This window comes from Nicotiana tabacum, chromosome 19 (assembly GCF_000715075.1).
Source record: "Nicotiana tabacum cultivar K326 chromosome 19, ASM71507v2, whole genome shotgun sequence".
Classification (NCBI taxonomy): domain Eukaryota; kingdom Viridiplantae; phylum Streptophyta; class Magnoliopsida; order Solanales; family Solanaceae; genus Nicotiana; species Nicotiana tabacum.
The window spans coordinates 111,231,973-111,247,893 of NC_134098.1; the positions used below are offsets into that span (position 1 = coordinate 111,231,973).

The window sequence follows — 15,921 nt, forward strand, 5'->3', positions numbered from 1 at the left end:
CACTACATAAGTTAGACAGGTCAATTTCAGTTACTTTTTGGTATAGCACGGCCATGGGTGTTCCTATATTTTACTGCTAAGTGCTTATGACTTAGCATATACTACCAATCATTGTTTTGACCACTCCACAGATATACTCTATTATTATGAGCTAGTTATTTATTTGTTCAGTTGTCCATAGTTAAATTTTCCACCTTAAAAAAACAAAAAATAATCCACCTTACTGCTACGTTGTTGGAATTTAGATCCACCGCGTGTCTAGATCTCTAGATTAATCCATTAGAAGGACAAGTTGAGTTTCATTTCCTACGTGAATTAAAGAACTACTACAAGTTACTTTGGAAGCTTTTCTAATTAATTAATTTGAACTGATAGGTTAAGAAATAAAATAAAATAAGAGTTCTCATTTATCCACATAATAATATTTCCAATTTAGTACTTCATCGTATAAAAAGAAGACACGGTACTTCGAAAATCTTTTACAACGTAGACCAGAAGATTCTGAATATTTTCCTATTAGTCATTTGTTTAACAAATCTTTAATGATGGTTACATGATTTGATCTCTTCTCACATTAAAAACTTTCAGTCCCAAATTCCATTGGCAATTGGACAATGGATATCAGGATTACTTCTAAGATTTCTAGACCTAAGAAAATTGCAAGTGTCATATTAATTCTCCAAGCCACGTAATAGGAGTAATTTATATATTATTTAATATGAGATTTAGATGGTTCGGCCATGTGAAGACGAGAGACGCAGATGCTCCGATAAGAAGGTGTGAGAGGTTGGCCCTGGAGGGCCTAAGGAGAGGTAGAGGCAGTTGGCTGAAGAAGTATTGGGAGAGGTGATTGGGCAAGATATAGCGTTGCTCCAGCTTACTGAGGACATGACCATGGATAAGAAGGTGTGGAGGTTGAAAATAAAGGTAGAGGGTTAGGACAGGTAGCCGAGCATTGTCCTTATCTGTTACAGTAGCTTTAGTACACGATTTAGTGTTATTTGTGTATTTTTGTATCCCTTGACTTTTGTGATTACTTATTGTTGTTTTCGTGTGGGCTTTTTGATTGCAGTACCTAGTGTATTTAGTTTTGTATTTTTGCTTCGATTTTCTATTTGTTGTGCTTGTTATTGCTCTTCCTTTTACCTTTCTTAAGCCGAGGGTCTTCCCCAAACAGTCTCTGTGCTTTCTTGAAGGTACAGGTAAGGTCTGCGTACACAATATTCTCCCCAAACCCCACTTATGGGATTACAAAAACCTGTTGTATTTAATATCAACAAAAAACTTGCATTTTTCGAGAAGTTTTAACTTGTAAAAAAGAAGATTGTAGGTTTTCTAAATTGCACTTTAAATCTTAAGTTCGCCTTTTTGTGTTTTCTTTTCGCTCTTCCGCCGGTAATATAAGCAAAGATAAGTTTTAAGGGTGGAAAAAGAATAGTATAGACGATGTACCAAGAAAAATTGGTAAATTCATTTCAAGAGTACTAGGGTGAATTAACGACAAGAAGGCCTATTTGCAAATCTTATTCTTTAAAATAAAAATTGACCATATGACAAGGCACATATATTATGTCGCCAACCTCAGACAAGTAGCATTTTAGTTCGTGCCAGTTAGATATAACACCTTATTTTATGGGGGAAAAAAAGATGGAACATTCAAATATTAGACAAAAACCACTTGCTTGGAAACATTAAGAACTAGGTACACATCAAAGACTTCATTTTCAGTCTTACCAGATTATATATGGTGTATATGAAAATGAAGAGATGCCACTGCTTCTTACCTACCCTTACAAGTCATCCAAGACTTAACAGCCTAACCAACTTATATTTGGGGATTTATTAATTTAAGTTTTTTAAGTCTCTTACCAAAGTTTGACCTCCTAATTTTTTTTTACTTAGTTGACTCCTCAGTCTAAGGGAGCAAAAATCATCCACAAACTCCACCTAATGACCTAATATTTGCTTCGTCTATATGTACTAAGACATGAATTATGTCCTTAATTAACAACACAAAACAGAAAAGAAACTTTTTGTTCTTGTTAGGCAAACTAATGAAATACCCAACAAGCATCTATAATTTTAGCTAGGCTTGCTCGGACTTTACTGGCGCACCAAACTTCCTTCTCCTTTCCTTCTGATTAAATACTAGTTCGCTCAATTTATGATTGTTCTTCTCCGTCGTGGACGTATGTCTTATTATATTAACCGAACCCTTTATTTTCAGTTATTGTTATTAAGAGCATATTTTGTTATTATCGTATATAATATCCGGGCACCGTCCGGAGACAAACTTGATTGCCAAATCCTTCTATGCAGGAGTGACTGAGCACATTCATTTTCGTTTATTTGAAGTGAGAAGTTTATAAAGTAGGGATTTTAACTATTCAAACCTGATTTAAATGATTCACAACTAGGATTGCGTTTTCTAAAATTTATTCACACAGTGTATTTATCAAAATCATGTCAATTTACCATGGTTAAATGAAAATTCTTGAGGATTAAGTGATAACTGCATGTAATGTCCCATATTATATAAGTAATCATTAATTAAGTTATTGTAAAACTGAATGTGATAAGTTTTGTCTGTCACTCCATATAATGATTATATTTATAAGTATTAACACACACAATTTTATTAACCTCTAAAGATTTAAGAAACGTAAACAGTTCTAGCACGCCTAAAAAGGTCAACGAGAATCAGAGTTAGCCTTTATCTAGCTAGGCTATAAACATTAGAGGCAACTTGTGGTTGGATATAAGGATTTGATCATGAAACAAATAATTCTCGAATCAAATCCAACAATTGGCAGTAGAGAATACGAAACCCTACGCCAATAGATACCACTTTAATTTGTTATCATTGCTATTTTTAAAATCCTCCAGAAAAAAATAATTAAACATCAAAGAGATGGATGACGCCAGAAGACCTTTAAGTGGAAGTCTCCAATCTCAAACTGAAATGAAAAGGGTGAAACCGTCCGAAGAATTTCTTACTCCCAATTTTGTATGAATTTGTCAGTACCAAGCAAAAAATATGAAATAGGACAAAATAAGAATTAATTAATTTGAGTTTAGTTGTGAGTTTTTCGTCTTTTGAAGGAAGAATTCTTTTTACCTCGACTTAGTAGTCTAACGAGTATCTCACTTTTTTTCATTAAAGTCATATACTTATATTTTTTTCATAAAAATTATAAAACTTTCACGAACTCACGAAAATATAATTTTTCGGTAGTATTTTATTATTTCATATTTATTTTATTTTTTATTTTCACTCTAATAGATAATAACCAAATTAAAATACGAATGATAAACCCAATACCTATATACATAAATTAAAATAATACTAAAGTTGAATCATTCCCTCAAAATACGTGATACTTCTATTTTTTTTTATTTTTTTTTAAAGATTTTTATTATATCAAGAGCTCTCTGATTATTCGAACCTTTTTTTGTCACAATCACATGTAAAATACTTGGAATAGTCAAATACAAATATATATATATATATATATATATATATATATATATATATATATATATATATATATATATATTAACCTCACCATCTATGTGATATATTAATTTGGAGTATTTTGCATATAATATTATATTTATTTCTTTTGAGTATTTTGCATGAGATTCTGACAAAAAAAAGTATGGATAATCAGAGAGCTCGTGAAACAATAATGCTATCAATTTGAATGAAAACATCAAAAAGAAAATAAAAAATACGAGTATCGTGTATTTTAGAAAAATAATTCACTTTTAGTATTATTTTAATTTATGTAGGTATTATTTTGGATCGGGTTGGGTTGGGTCAGGTTGAGTCATTCTTATTTTAATTGGATTATTATTTATTAAACTGAAAATAAAAAATAAGAAACGTGGAATAAGAAAAAACTACCGGAAAGTTGTGTTTTCTGGTCATTATGATTTTTGTGTAAGTTAGTGAAGGTTTTATAATTTTTGTGTGAAAAAATATAGTTATATGACTTTAGTGAAAACAGTCTTAATTTGTTTTGGTAACAACCGTGAATATTACCATACCAACAAACATGATCAACAATATAACTAAAGAGCACCAAATCACACATCCACCTTCTAGGAAGGTTAATGAGTGAAAAACAACCATAGTTATATGACTATTTATGAAATTTACCTACAAAATAATCCGTCTTTTATAGACAATTTTTATTTTACTGATATATACTAAATTAAAGAATATCCGATTTGAGCTATCAGTTATCCTAATAATTTTGAATGTATAAAAATCAAGAGGAGTAAGTGGATGCTTAACATTCCTACCACTTGGCGAACCACAATGCATGCAGATTCTGTGCAGCTTGCGAATTATACTTGAGCCATTATTTTATAAATTCTGAGTAATGTGGAGTAGTACTATACATATTATATGGATGGAGGTATATATCGAAATCCAAGTTTCCCAAAAGAGGAAAGATTTTGAGTTCCCAAATCATTCAAAATCTAGGGACTTGTAAGAGTAGGACCTGAATGCTGCTTTGGAGAGAAATACTTGTTGAACTATTTTAGTCAAAGTATATATAAGTGGCAAATACAGATCCATCCAATAACAACTTGTGCAAACGCAGAGAACCAACAAAAGATTTTGATTAAATAGTTAAACTAGAAAAGCATAAAGAGAAAAGGAAAGAAAAAAAAGGACCACGGAAGCGAATCTGAAAATTTTCTTCAAACAGATCATCCAATACAGAGGCAGGTATATAAAGCTTTGAAAAAAATAGTAAGAAAACACACAAAAGAAAGAGATAAAATGCCGGTCAAGAATATTCTTGACTCCTGCCCTAAGCACCCAAAAAGGGAGTCAAGGTGAGAATTCTAAGTCTATATTGTCGTATCCTATGGTGGTTTAATTCGCTTGATTAAACATTCTTTAAGTAAAAAAAGGCGAAGTGGGTTAGGCAATAAGAACAGCTTGCCCACTCAAAGAAGAAGAAAAAATTGTAATTTGACATCACGCACTACTCATACTTTGCGAGATTAAGGTAATCTTGATCCATGTTTAAGGTTCTTTTGACACCATATAATAAGTTGTAATTACTGTCTCTTTATTTTGTAATGAATAGTAATAAACACCAACTTTAGGGGCTGAGCTTAGATATCAAAAGTCCATGCACACTTCCTCACTTATTGCCTATGATCCCCGAAGCAACAACTGTATAGGCCAAAATCCGCAATAAAAAATTTAGGGTAATATACCGTTAAAGGAAAGAATAAGTCGATAACGGTTAGGGGATAGCGAGGTTCACGGTAAAGAAAGCAGTGATGGCCGAGGTCGAGCATCGTCGATGGGATAGCATCTAAATAAGACATTAAAGAGAATATTCTCTTCACAAGAATATTCTAGTAAATATTCTCTGCACTTATGCTATTATGGTTTGGTAGGGGCATGTGTCAAAGATATAAGGAAAAAAGAAAAGAGAGAGAGGCATGTAATATTCATTTGGATAAGAACACTTTTGAGAGGAAGATTCCCTCTCTCTGATAAAAAATACAAAGATTACCTATGGATAAAGATTCTTGCTCATATTATTCACACCTTTCCACCAGATCCGAGGATTGTTCGAACAAATCTTGGGTCTTTCTGTCACTCATCATTGTTAGGAGAAATATTCGTCCAATCTATCCATTATTGGATGAATCATTCTCCCTATTTACTTAAATGTCATTTATTACTATTTATTGCTAGTTACACCTCCATTATTGCCCATACTTTAAGAGTATATTGTATTTATTGTCATCAACCCTTTACAGGATCTATGTCTATCTCCCACGCGCTTCCAAGACTTGCATCTAGTGTTATTATTCTTAACTAGATTTAACTCAATATTACTTAAAATTAATAGTTTAGCCAAAAGTTACACTTTTTGGTCAAACAACATAACAGAATTATGTGGTTCACCCCGTTCACCCTTCATGTACATAGAAGAACAACTTCACTAGCACTGTTTTGCCTTCATCTTAATTTTAATGTAGTACTAATGTTTTCTTTTCCCTTTCTTTAATTTTTTTTTCTTCACCTGTTTAAACTTATGCAACGGATGCATAAGCCATATATTTCCTTTCTATGCTTTTTCTTTAGATATTCTTCAGAAATAGATACTCGCAACATCCCTAAGTCAATGAACCCTCAACTGACCAATAAAATAAGAAAGAGTGAGATGATTACTATAAGAAGATTAAATTGATTAAAATTTATAAATTGTACGAAATACCATCGGAAAAGGGAAGGACCACTAACTGCAACAATCATACACTTAATTAATATTAGAAGCAGCTTCAATGTAGCTAGTGAACAGTATCCAGGAAATTCCCTCGTAATATGAAAATATATACTATACTATAGTAGCTTCGAAGTGACGTGGATACAATTGAAACTCCTTGCTTGTGAACCATTTTAATCATTAATCATAATGATCAATATCACAATATATTATTTGGATAAGAGAAGATCTATGAGAAACACCTCTAAGATTCACGACCTTATTCATTAATATGGAAATATTATTGATGACACTGTCATCGCATCTATTTATGCCCTTCTGGCGGGAGTCAAATACTATCTTTTCTGCTTTTACCTTTTAATAATACTCCACAATTTTCTTCAAATTATTTATAATCAACAAGTCGATATCTCAGGCCGTGGACTCCCATTTCCATCACTCATTTTTAATGCCTAATAATGGATAGCGCTAACGGGACTTGTAGTGCCAAAACTCATGACTATCTCTTAGTGGATATCATTTTCTCAAATTAGCAGTTTATATTTCCCAACATCACAGGACATAAATATTGTGTCGCGATTGTTTTTGCTGATGCCAAGGGAGCATTCCTTTAATACTAGATGTACATTTGGGTTTTCAAAATTAGTTAAGGATTTCTGTTCCGGCACAAAAGTGATGATTGATGACAATTCTCTGTTGCTAGGTAAAAGAGAGAATACAAGTTAGACTTCTCATAGATAAGGAATTAAGTTATGTATATATTTACTGTACAAAGATTTTTTTGACATGATCAACGTAGTTTAACCTAACCTAATATATATGTTAATTATCATGTTTACGAGACTCTTATCAATTAATCTTCATCATAAATTTACTTGTTATTACTAATAATTTGATTTGTTAATATTTTTATATTGTAAATACATAAAATTTAAACTCAAATTTCTTTTATTGGCACAAGAGTAAGCAGTAAGCGCGAGGAGAACGGCCTGAAATTCGTGTTCTTTGATTGGTTAACCAACAAATAATGTGGTGTTTTTCAAAAAAATTACAGAAATATGACACTTTTGGGGTGATTTTTAACTTTAAGACAAAAGTTTAAAAGTGACACTTGTTAAATTTAAAATTTTTCTCAATAAAAAAAAGCCGACGGAAATTCAAAGCATCTACTTTGAAGACTATTTGAAAAGGGTAGGTCCTATTTGAGCAGCTTCACTGAGGCGCTGCCTGTATCAACGGACAGGGCTTCTATTTCAATCTACGGCAGGAACCAACGCCGTTCCTCGAATACTAACAAATATCGGCCTAAAATACACGTTTGCTTTTCCCTGCCGGTCCCGTTTTCTGTCACAGTCATATGACTTTCCAACTTTACCCCATGAGTCCATAACCATATCCATTGCCGTTAAATGTGTACTACTACTACCTTTAGTAGACACCAAGACATGCATTAATACACAAGCATATGATCGATGTAAATGCAACGAAATTGCGAGCACTAGGTAGTGTACTGTGTAAACGTAGAGGAAACGACGCGTGTAAAAGTGAGTAGTGATAACCGCCAGAAGCTTGGGAAACTGGGGAGGAGGAGTTGTCACCATCTTGTCGGATTAGGGTAAAGTTGCAAAAGTAATTTGCATGGTTGTGAAACGTGGCATTACAACAAAGATGGCTCAGGGAGTGAGGACAGGGGGTTATTTTGTTTGTATTTGGCCACCCACACCAAACACCACCGTCGCCATACCGACCGGTACAGTCCAACAACATTGATAATAGGGGTACCTGCAGCCTCGATCGGAGCTCTCTCTTTCTCTGGATTTGATCTCATGGGCAGTATCTGCGAGCCACTAAATGCACGACTGCAACATCTGTATCTGTATCTGCATGTATAAGTAGAGCTAGCGTTTCTTGTTCATGTGCTTTCTCGGCCACCTAATAGCTTTAATATATGCCCCGACAACATCACGCCACAGTAACACCCACACCCCTTTGGCCTTTCTTGTCTTCTCATTGTTTACTGCTCCAACTTGATCATCCCAGCTGATGCTGCCCATTGTTTTCACGCGCTAACTCCCTTCCTTCCTCATGCTAAAGTACAATTATTGGATGTACTAATAGTACTGCTACTATCCATTGCATTTGTTCCATTTTATAAACATGGCTCAATTACTTCATAGCTAAAACTAGCAACTCATAGGCAGATGAGGTATTCAACTCCCTTATATACCAATTTTCTAGACCACATTGTTTGAGTGAATACGGATATATATAATTATTTTTTATTGGGTATTTGTACAAATTTCTATATTAAAAAAAAAAATTATTTATAACCAGTTGGATACTCTTAATATTATGATGTCTTTTGGAAAAAAAATATAATACCACACCATGTTAAGAATATTTTTGGTCGTTGCCCTTTTAAAAAATACTACGACATTGCTAATAAGTTAATTTGCTAAAGAAAACTTATCAAACTAAGATACTTTTTGAAAATAAAAGACGAAATGCATAAATTGAACCGAAAAAATAAGCACATTAAAATCGCTTTGCGTCAAACAATTGTGAAAGGTATATCCGGCTAATATTCCGCTAGCACGTCAGTCAATATGCTCTGAATTCAATATTCTACTAAATGATCTCTACCTACTACTCCTGTTATATGTGGCTATAACATAACATACAAAGTTCAATGAAGTTGTTTTGAAAATTGTCAAATTAGACCATCAAACATATGAGATTTAGAAAATTTTAATAAACAACACAATAGTTATATATACCCGCGTGGTTCCTATAATAATAAACTAGGTTGTGTAATTACACCTATTGACGGCATCCGGTGCCTTACTCAATCGAGTACCAATGTAACATATATTACTTATCATACCATCATGGGTAATTGGGCCAGAAGGGCCGTCATGAGATAACCAGAATAAAACATAAGGGAATACTCGACATAGGACGACCCAACATGATATATAAACTTATAAATATGATATACGGGTCTATAAGGCCGGCATGATCATTTGTACTCTCAAACCATAGGCCGACAAGGCCATAGAAGTATCCCTATACATGACCTTTGTCTACAAGCCTCTAAGAGTATATAAACGTCATAAAGGTCGGGACATGGCCCCGCCATACCAACCTATACATGTCTAAAGCATACTGACCAAATAGGCAACTCCGGAGCAAGTGGAGTGCACTAACACCTTCCGTTGAGCTGATAGCCTACTAGGAGGACTGTCAATCTGTCTATCGGGACCTGCAGGCATGAAATACAGCTTCCCCAGGCAAAAGGGACGTTAGTACAAATAAAGTACCAAGTATGTAAGGCATGAAAAGCAATATATAAAAGACATGAAAGAAACATGGAGTAAAGGACTCAACCTGTAACTCTGAATAGCTCTATGAATCATGAAAGATTTATAATGTCATGCATATGCGTATAAATGTCATATCATGCATAGGTATATGCGTACATAATATCATCAAGCCTCTGAGGGCATCCCATCATATCATCTCGGCCTCTGTGGGCAAAATCATCAACGTATACCAGCTGATCAAGTGGTGGTGTGTATATAACGCCATAACTTTTCCGCATACCCCATATACATATAATATACGCGTATATAATGCTATATGGTTATGGGTCAATGTACATGTATAAATGAATGCAATGCATAAGAAGTAAGTCAATAAGATCTTTCGCGGTGTCATAAGATCAATATGCCTTCAGTTAATATCATGAAATAAACTTTATCAACTTACGTATTTTCTAAGACTCATGAACATACGATTTAATAATATGACACATGGGGAATCAAGAATATAGACACCCCTAGTACTTTTAAGAATAGAGTAATTTGTGAAAGTTTCGCTTTTGCTCGTTTTGTTTGTATCAAATGGATCATGCCAAAAAGAAATACGGGATAGCCTTAACATACCTTAACTTCGTTGAGTCCTTAATACCTTCCAAGTAATTCTTCAAACAACTCAACTCAATCTCCATAGCATAAGGAGATTCAAAATCAGTGCTGAGTAAAGGCTAAGTCCGCAACTTAAACTAGTAGCTCGTTTATGTAAATTTGGGCAACAGCTCCCTTGTAACAAGGGCCTCCTCTAATACCATATACCAACAATAACAATCAGAGCAATATAATAAGAACAACATCAACAATAGGGTACAAAATATTTCATTAACAAGTCATCAACATATCACGACGAGCGGCAAGCTTAGATTGAATCCCAGTAGCACCTTTCAACCCCATTATCATTCATTCTTGAACTTAGTAATATATCTAATATAATAACCAATACCTTTTAAAGGATTTTCAACCTTGTACTCAATTTCAAAGTTACCCGAAATAGCCTAACACAAGATAATATCATTGTGGACAACTTCCAAGTGCTTTATAGCCATTTCTTTTCAAGTTACCAATTTCCTCAACAAGATTAACATGTAAACCAACATAATCATACTAACAATATCATAGCCAACTTATTTTTCGTAATTTCCAGCCACTTAAAGTTCATAAGAGCAACTTTCAAATCAATCCATCAAGAACAACAACATCTCAAGCTAATCCAAGTATTATCTTGCAGTTTATCATCCTAACAACTTAACCAACATACTAGAAAGCTTAAGCACAATTAGTAGGCTGTTATACTCACCTTAGCCAGTAGTAACAACTTGAAATTTTAGCCAAACGCAACCCACAATTATCCTCAATGACAACACAACCTCAGATAGGTGTTGTTCTTCACCATAACTAACTTTTGAAGTTGAAATATAGTGTAATTACTTCAAACCCTTATGGTATCTGTTTAGGAGGGTTAGAGTGTAGGGGCGAGGTTGGGTCGAAAAATGAGAAATAAAGGTCGTCCAAATCATTTTAAAAGTGAAGTAGGTCGACCACCGCCTAAGTGGGTCCCATTAGGAGCTGCTTGCGCAGTCTCGCGAAAACACAAATATCTCTCTACTCCGATGTCGTATCGACAAACGGTTGGATGCGTTAGAAACTAGACTCGTAGATCTTCAATTGTGGATCATTCTGTAATTCCAAGTATAATAGGAGAAAAGCTCTGCTACATTTGACCTAATATTTAGCACATTATGAATGTAACTTGTAATGACCTTTGCCAACTTTTGTTCCACAACTCGCTTGACTTCAAAACGTAACACACGACTATCATACGACTAAAATAACTCATAAAATAATCTCCTTATCATGTTAAGAACCCTAGTCTCACCCCAAATTACATGTTATAACATTCCAAACTTTTCGACTTTCGACGAAACTTATTTTTCGTTTAGCTTCTAAGCTTTCCAACCCTCTTGGTACTTGTTATTCATGATATTAAAGATTTGAAACCTCCTAAGTAACATGATTAACTTACTTTATATACTTTCAAAAATGATCTCATTTCTGAGCTTACATCAATTGTCTTACGATGTACTCTTACGTACGAAAACATGGAGTGTAAGAGATGCACTTTAATAAATCCAAAAGACAAGCAATTAACTTGCTTATAGCCTGTTTGGCCAAGCTTCTTTTGGGGCCAAAAGTGTTTTTTTTCAAAAATTGAGGTGTTTGGCCAAGCTTTTAGCATGAAAATAAGTGTTTTTGAGGAGAAGCAGAAGCAATTTTGGAGAAACAGAAAAAGTAGCTTCTCTCCAAAAGCACTTTTCTGAAAAGCACTTTTGAGAAAAATACAGGTAGAAGCAGTTTTAAAAGTTTGGCCAAACACTAATTACTGTTCAAAAGTGCTTTTCAAATTAATTAGTCAAACACAAACTGCTTCTCACCAAAAGTACTTTTTTGAAAAATAATTTTGAGAAAAACACTTTTCAAAATAAGCTGATTTGAGAAGCTTGGCCAAACAGGCTACCTTACAACCAAATGATGGAATTTGAGTTGAAAATTAGTCAATCAAAAGCTCATGAAATAGACTGATTTTTAGTAACAAATTAAGCCCCCAATCATTCATTTAAAAGATTAATAGGTTGCTCAAACCAGACAGAACTTGGTTAAATATCCAAGAAACTAACGCACAGAAATTAGATTAAAAAATTTAGAGGGGCTTATGGATGAATGAATAGTGCCGACACAAGGTGACCTCATGGGGAGATTGACCCAAACAAATAACTATTCCTAAGTCTCCAATACTGTTAACTTAATTACGGATTATCACTATTTATTTAATCCTTAATAACAGGTAAGCACGCAATCTATTGTTATTGGAGCGTGCCTCACGCGCCTTAATTTCTTGTTCTTTCTTCTTTTGTCATGCAATCGTGCGTCAAGTCTACTATGTCAACATACACCTTTTTTAACTAGTTAAGGATTATTGTTTCTATTTATTATATTAATCCCACATCAAGAGAAAATTAAGGTACTATGTCGCTAAAATATGCTCATGCGTTGGATCCAAGATCAAAATTTAATGATTTAGCTTTTAAGATTTTTAGTATTGTACTTAATTATATTGTTAAAATTTTAAATTTAAATTTAATACTTATTAAAATTTCAATAGGTATTTATATATAAATTTACGGGGAAAGGCTTCGCCCCTGCCTACTACATTAAAATTAAAAGAAGAATGGTTTGTGTCATATGGTCACTTCCCTCCCATTTCTCCCCTATATAAACCAGCCAAACTCTCTTCTTCTATGCCCCCAAAAATCAAATACAACACCTTTCTCACTCTTGCTATCAGTTGCTCTCTTCTACTTGTCTCAATACTCTGCACAATATCAAAATTTTCCTCCCAAGTCACAGCTAATAATAAAGAGAAAATGAGAACAGACATAGAAAGCCTCTGGATATTTGCATTAGGTTCAAAATGCAAATCTTTCACCTCCATAAACTCCATATGTTTTGTTCTTTTCATTCTTATTCTCTGGCTAGTCATGAACATCATTTATTGGTCTCACCCTGGAGGTCCTGCTTGGGGAAAATATAAATGGAGGAAAAATTCTGCAGGTTTAGCTTCTTTTAATATTAATAATTACAATAATATTGATCATTTGCAAGTATCAAAACCTATACCAGGTCCTAGGGGATTTCCTTTCATAGGAAGCATGAACCTCATGTCTGGTCTGGCACATCGCAAAATAGCAGCGATGGCCGAAGCCTGTCAAGCCAAGCGTCTCATGTCGTTGAGCGTGGGCGAAACAAGAGTTATTGTCACATGTAATCCAGACGTAGCAAAGGAGATATTGAACAGTTCAGTTTTCGCTGATCGTCCTGTAAAAGAATCAGCTTACAGACTAATGTTCAACAGAGCTGTAGGTTTCGCTCCTTATGGTGTGTATTGGCGAACCCTTAGAAAAATTGCAGCCGCGCACCTCTTTTGTCCTAAGCAAATATTAGCCTCACAAGCTCAAAGGTCCCAAATTGCTACAGAAATGGTTGCAATGTTCCAATTAGGAGGAAGGGACATAATCCGAGTTAGAGATGCCCTGAAACTGGCTTCTCTAAACAACATGATGTGCTCTGTTTTCGGACGCAAGTATAATCTTGATTGTTCTAACTCAGAAACAGAGGAGTTAGGGAAGTTGGTAAATGAAGGTTACGACCTTTTGGGTTTGCTCAACTGGTCTGATCACTTACCTTGGCTAGCTGAATTGGACCCACAAAAAATACGGCTCAGGTGTTCTCAGTTGGTCCCTAAAGTGAACAAGTTTGTTAGCAGGATTATCGACCAACACAGGGCTCAATCTGCTGATGTGGAACATGATTTTGTGCATGTTTTGCTTTCTCTTCAAGGTTCTGAAAAATTATCAGACTCGGATATGATCGCCGTACTTTGGGTAAGCATTAAAAATATTTTAGAATTAAGTTTTATGCCACGATGATTTATAAACTTTTGTCACAATCATGTTTGGTTACTCACCTTTTTTTTTTTTAGTTTACTACTCTAATTCAAACTTAGCTTAAAATTTATAAGCAATTAATTTCTACTCTAATCATAGGCGGAGCTAGTATTCGAACGTTATATGTTCGAGATTATAATCATTTTAAGTTACTGATTTCTAAATTAATGATTTGTACATATTTATTGAATTTTTTAATACGAATACAGAGTTTGAACAACTATTGGATTCAACCGAACCCAGAAAATATATTCAAGGTTAAATTTCTGATTTCACAATCCTACTAGTTCTGAAAGCAACCACTTTTATATTTCTCTTCCTTCTTACGTGGAACTAGTAGCCTTTTCCTTTTCTTTTTACTCCTTTTAATAATACAAACAAACATGATGGCGAATAAATGGGAGCTCCGAATATTAAAAAAAAGAAGCTGTAGAAACTATTCGTTATTGCACTCGAGAGCATTATATTAGTATACATTATGTACAAAAGAGCATTATGTTATAGTAGTATTTGTACATACTACATACACGCGGGCAAAAAATTAATTAATCAAGTGTCACCAAAATGGAACTAACTTCTATTAAATTATACACAGATTTAAAGATAAGAATGACAATTGAAAATAAAAAATTAACCTAACCTCTATTTGTTCCATGGCAATTGCAGGAAATGATATTTAGGGGAACTGACACGGTAGCAGTATTAATAGAGTGGATTTTAGCAAGAATGGTTATTCATCCTCAAGTTCAGTCCAAGGTTCAAAACGAATTGGACAAAATTGTCGGAGAATCACGGGCCGTGACGGAGTCCGATGTATCGGAGATGACATATTTACCGGCGATAATAAAAGAAGTACTAAGGTTACACCCTCCGGGCCCACTGCTCTCATGGGCCCGCCTTGCAATTACAGATACAACGGTGGATGGATATCACGTGCCGGCTGGGACCACCGCTATGGTCAACATGTGGGCCATCACTAGGGATCCAGATGTTTGGGCGGACCCACTTGAATTCAAGCCCGAAAGGTTCGTTAATAGAGCTGAGACTTTGGACTTCTCGGTTTTAGGATCTGATCTGAGGCTTGCACCATTTGGGTCGGGAAGGAGAACTTGCCCCGGTAAGATACTGGGCTTGACTACAGTCACGTTTTGGGTCGCATCACTTCTACACGAATTCCGTTTTGGGCCCATTGACAATAACAGTCCAGTTGACTTGTCTGAGGTACTGAGGCTTTCTTGCGAAATGGACAATCCACTCACTCTGAGGGTGAGATCAAGACGTGCTCAGCAAAAAATTATGCCCAATAATTGCAATTGAAAACCAGAAAATGGAAAAGAAAAGGCAACACTGCATAATAGGAGTTTTTTTCCCTCTTATTTGTCTTTATCTTATCTATAAAACCCCTTCTCTATAAATGTTTAGTGTTTTTTTTTTATATTTGCATTTGATTTTTAGAGAGTTCATTTGACTTTGGATGTACAAATTATGTTTAAAATAAATACGAGTTTAGCTGAGACACATATATATTCTATCTACTTTGCCTGAGAATTTTTGTTTTTGTTACTAAAGCACTAGTATTCAGTAATCGCAATACCAAAATAATGAAATATAATCAGTTGTACAGCGGCGTATTTGTTAAAAACTTCGACCGCTAATCGGAAGCTTATTGAAATCAGATGTCTCTTTTGAAGAATTATTTTTTTCCTAACTAATACATTTATGCCAACTAGACAGTCCGGTGCACTAAGCTCCCTCTATGAGCGGGATACGGGGAAGGGT

General features: G+C 34.5%; 1 protein-coding gene across 1 annotated transcript; it reads left to right on the top strand.

Moving 5' to 3' along the window:
- The first annotated feature begins 12,849 nt into the window (after window positions 1–12,849).
- On the top strand, window positions 12,850–15,673 carry LOC107820844 (cytochrome P450 78A3-like). Its single transcript, XM_016647194.2, has 2 exons — window positions 12,850–14,079; window positions 14,809–15,673. Exons 1-2 carry the CDS (start codon window positions 12,937–12,939, stop codon window positions 15,457–15,459), a joined length of 1,794 nt encoding a protein of 597 aa, XP_016502680.1. The 5' UTR covers window positions 12,850–12,936; the 3' UTR covers window positions 15,460–15,673.
- The last annotated feature ends 248 nt before the right edge of the window (window positions 15,674–15,921 follow it).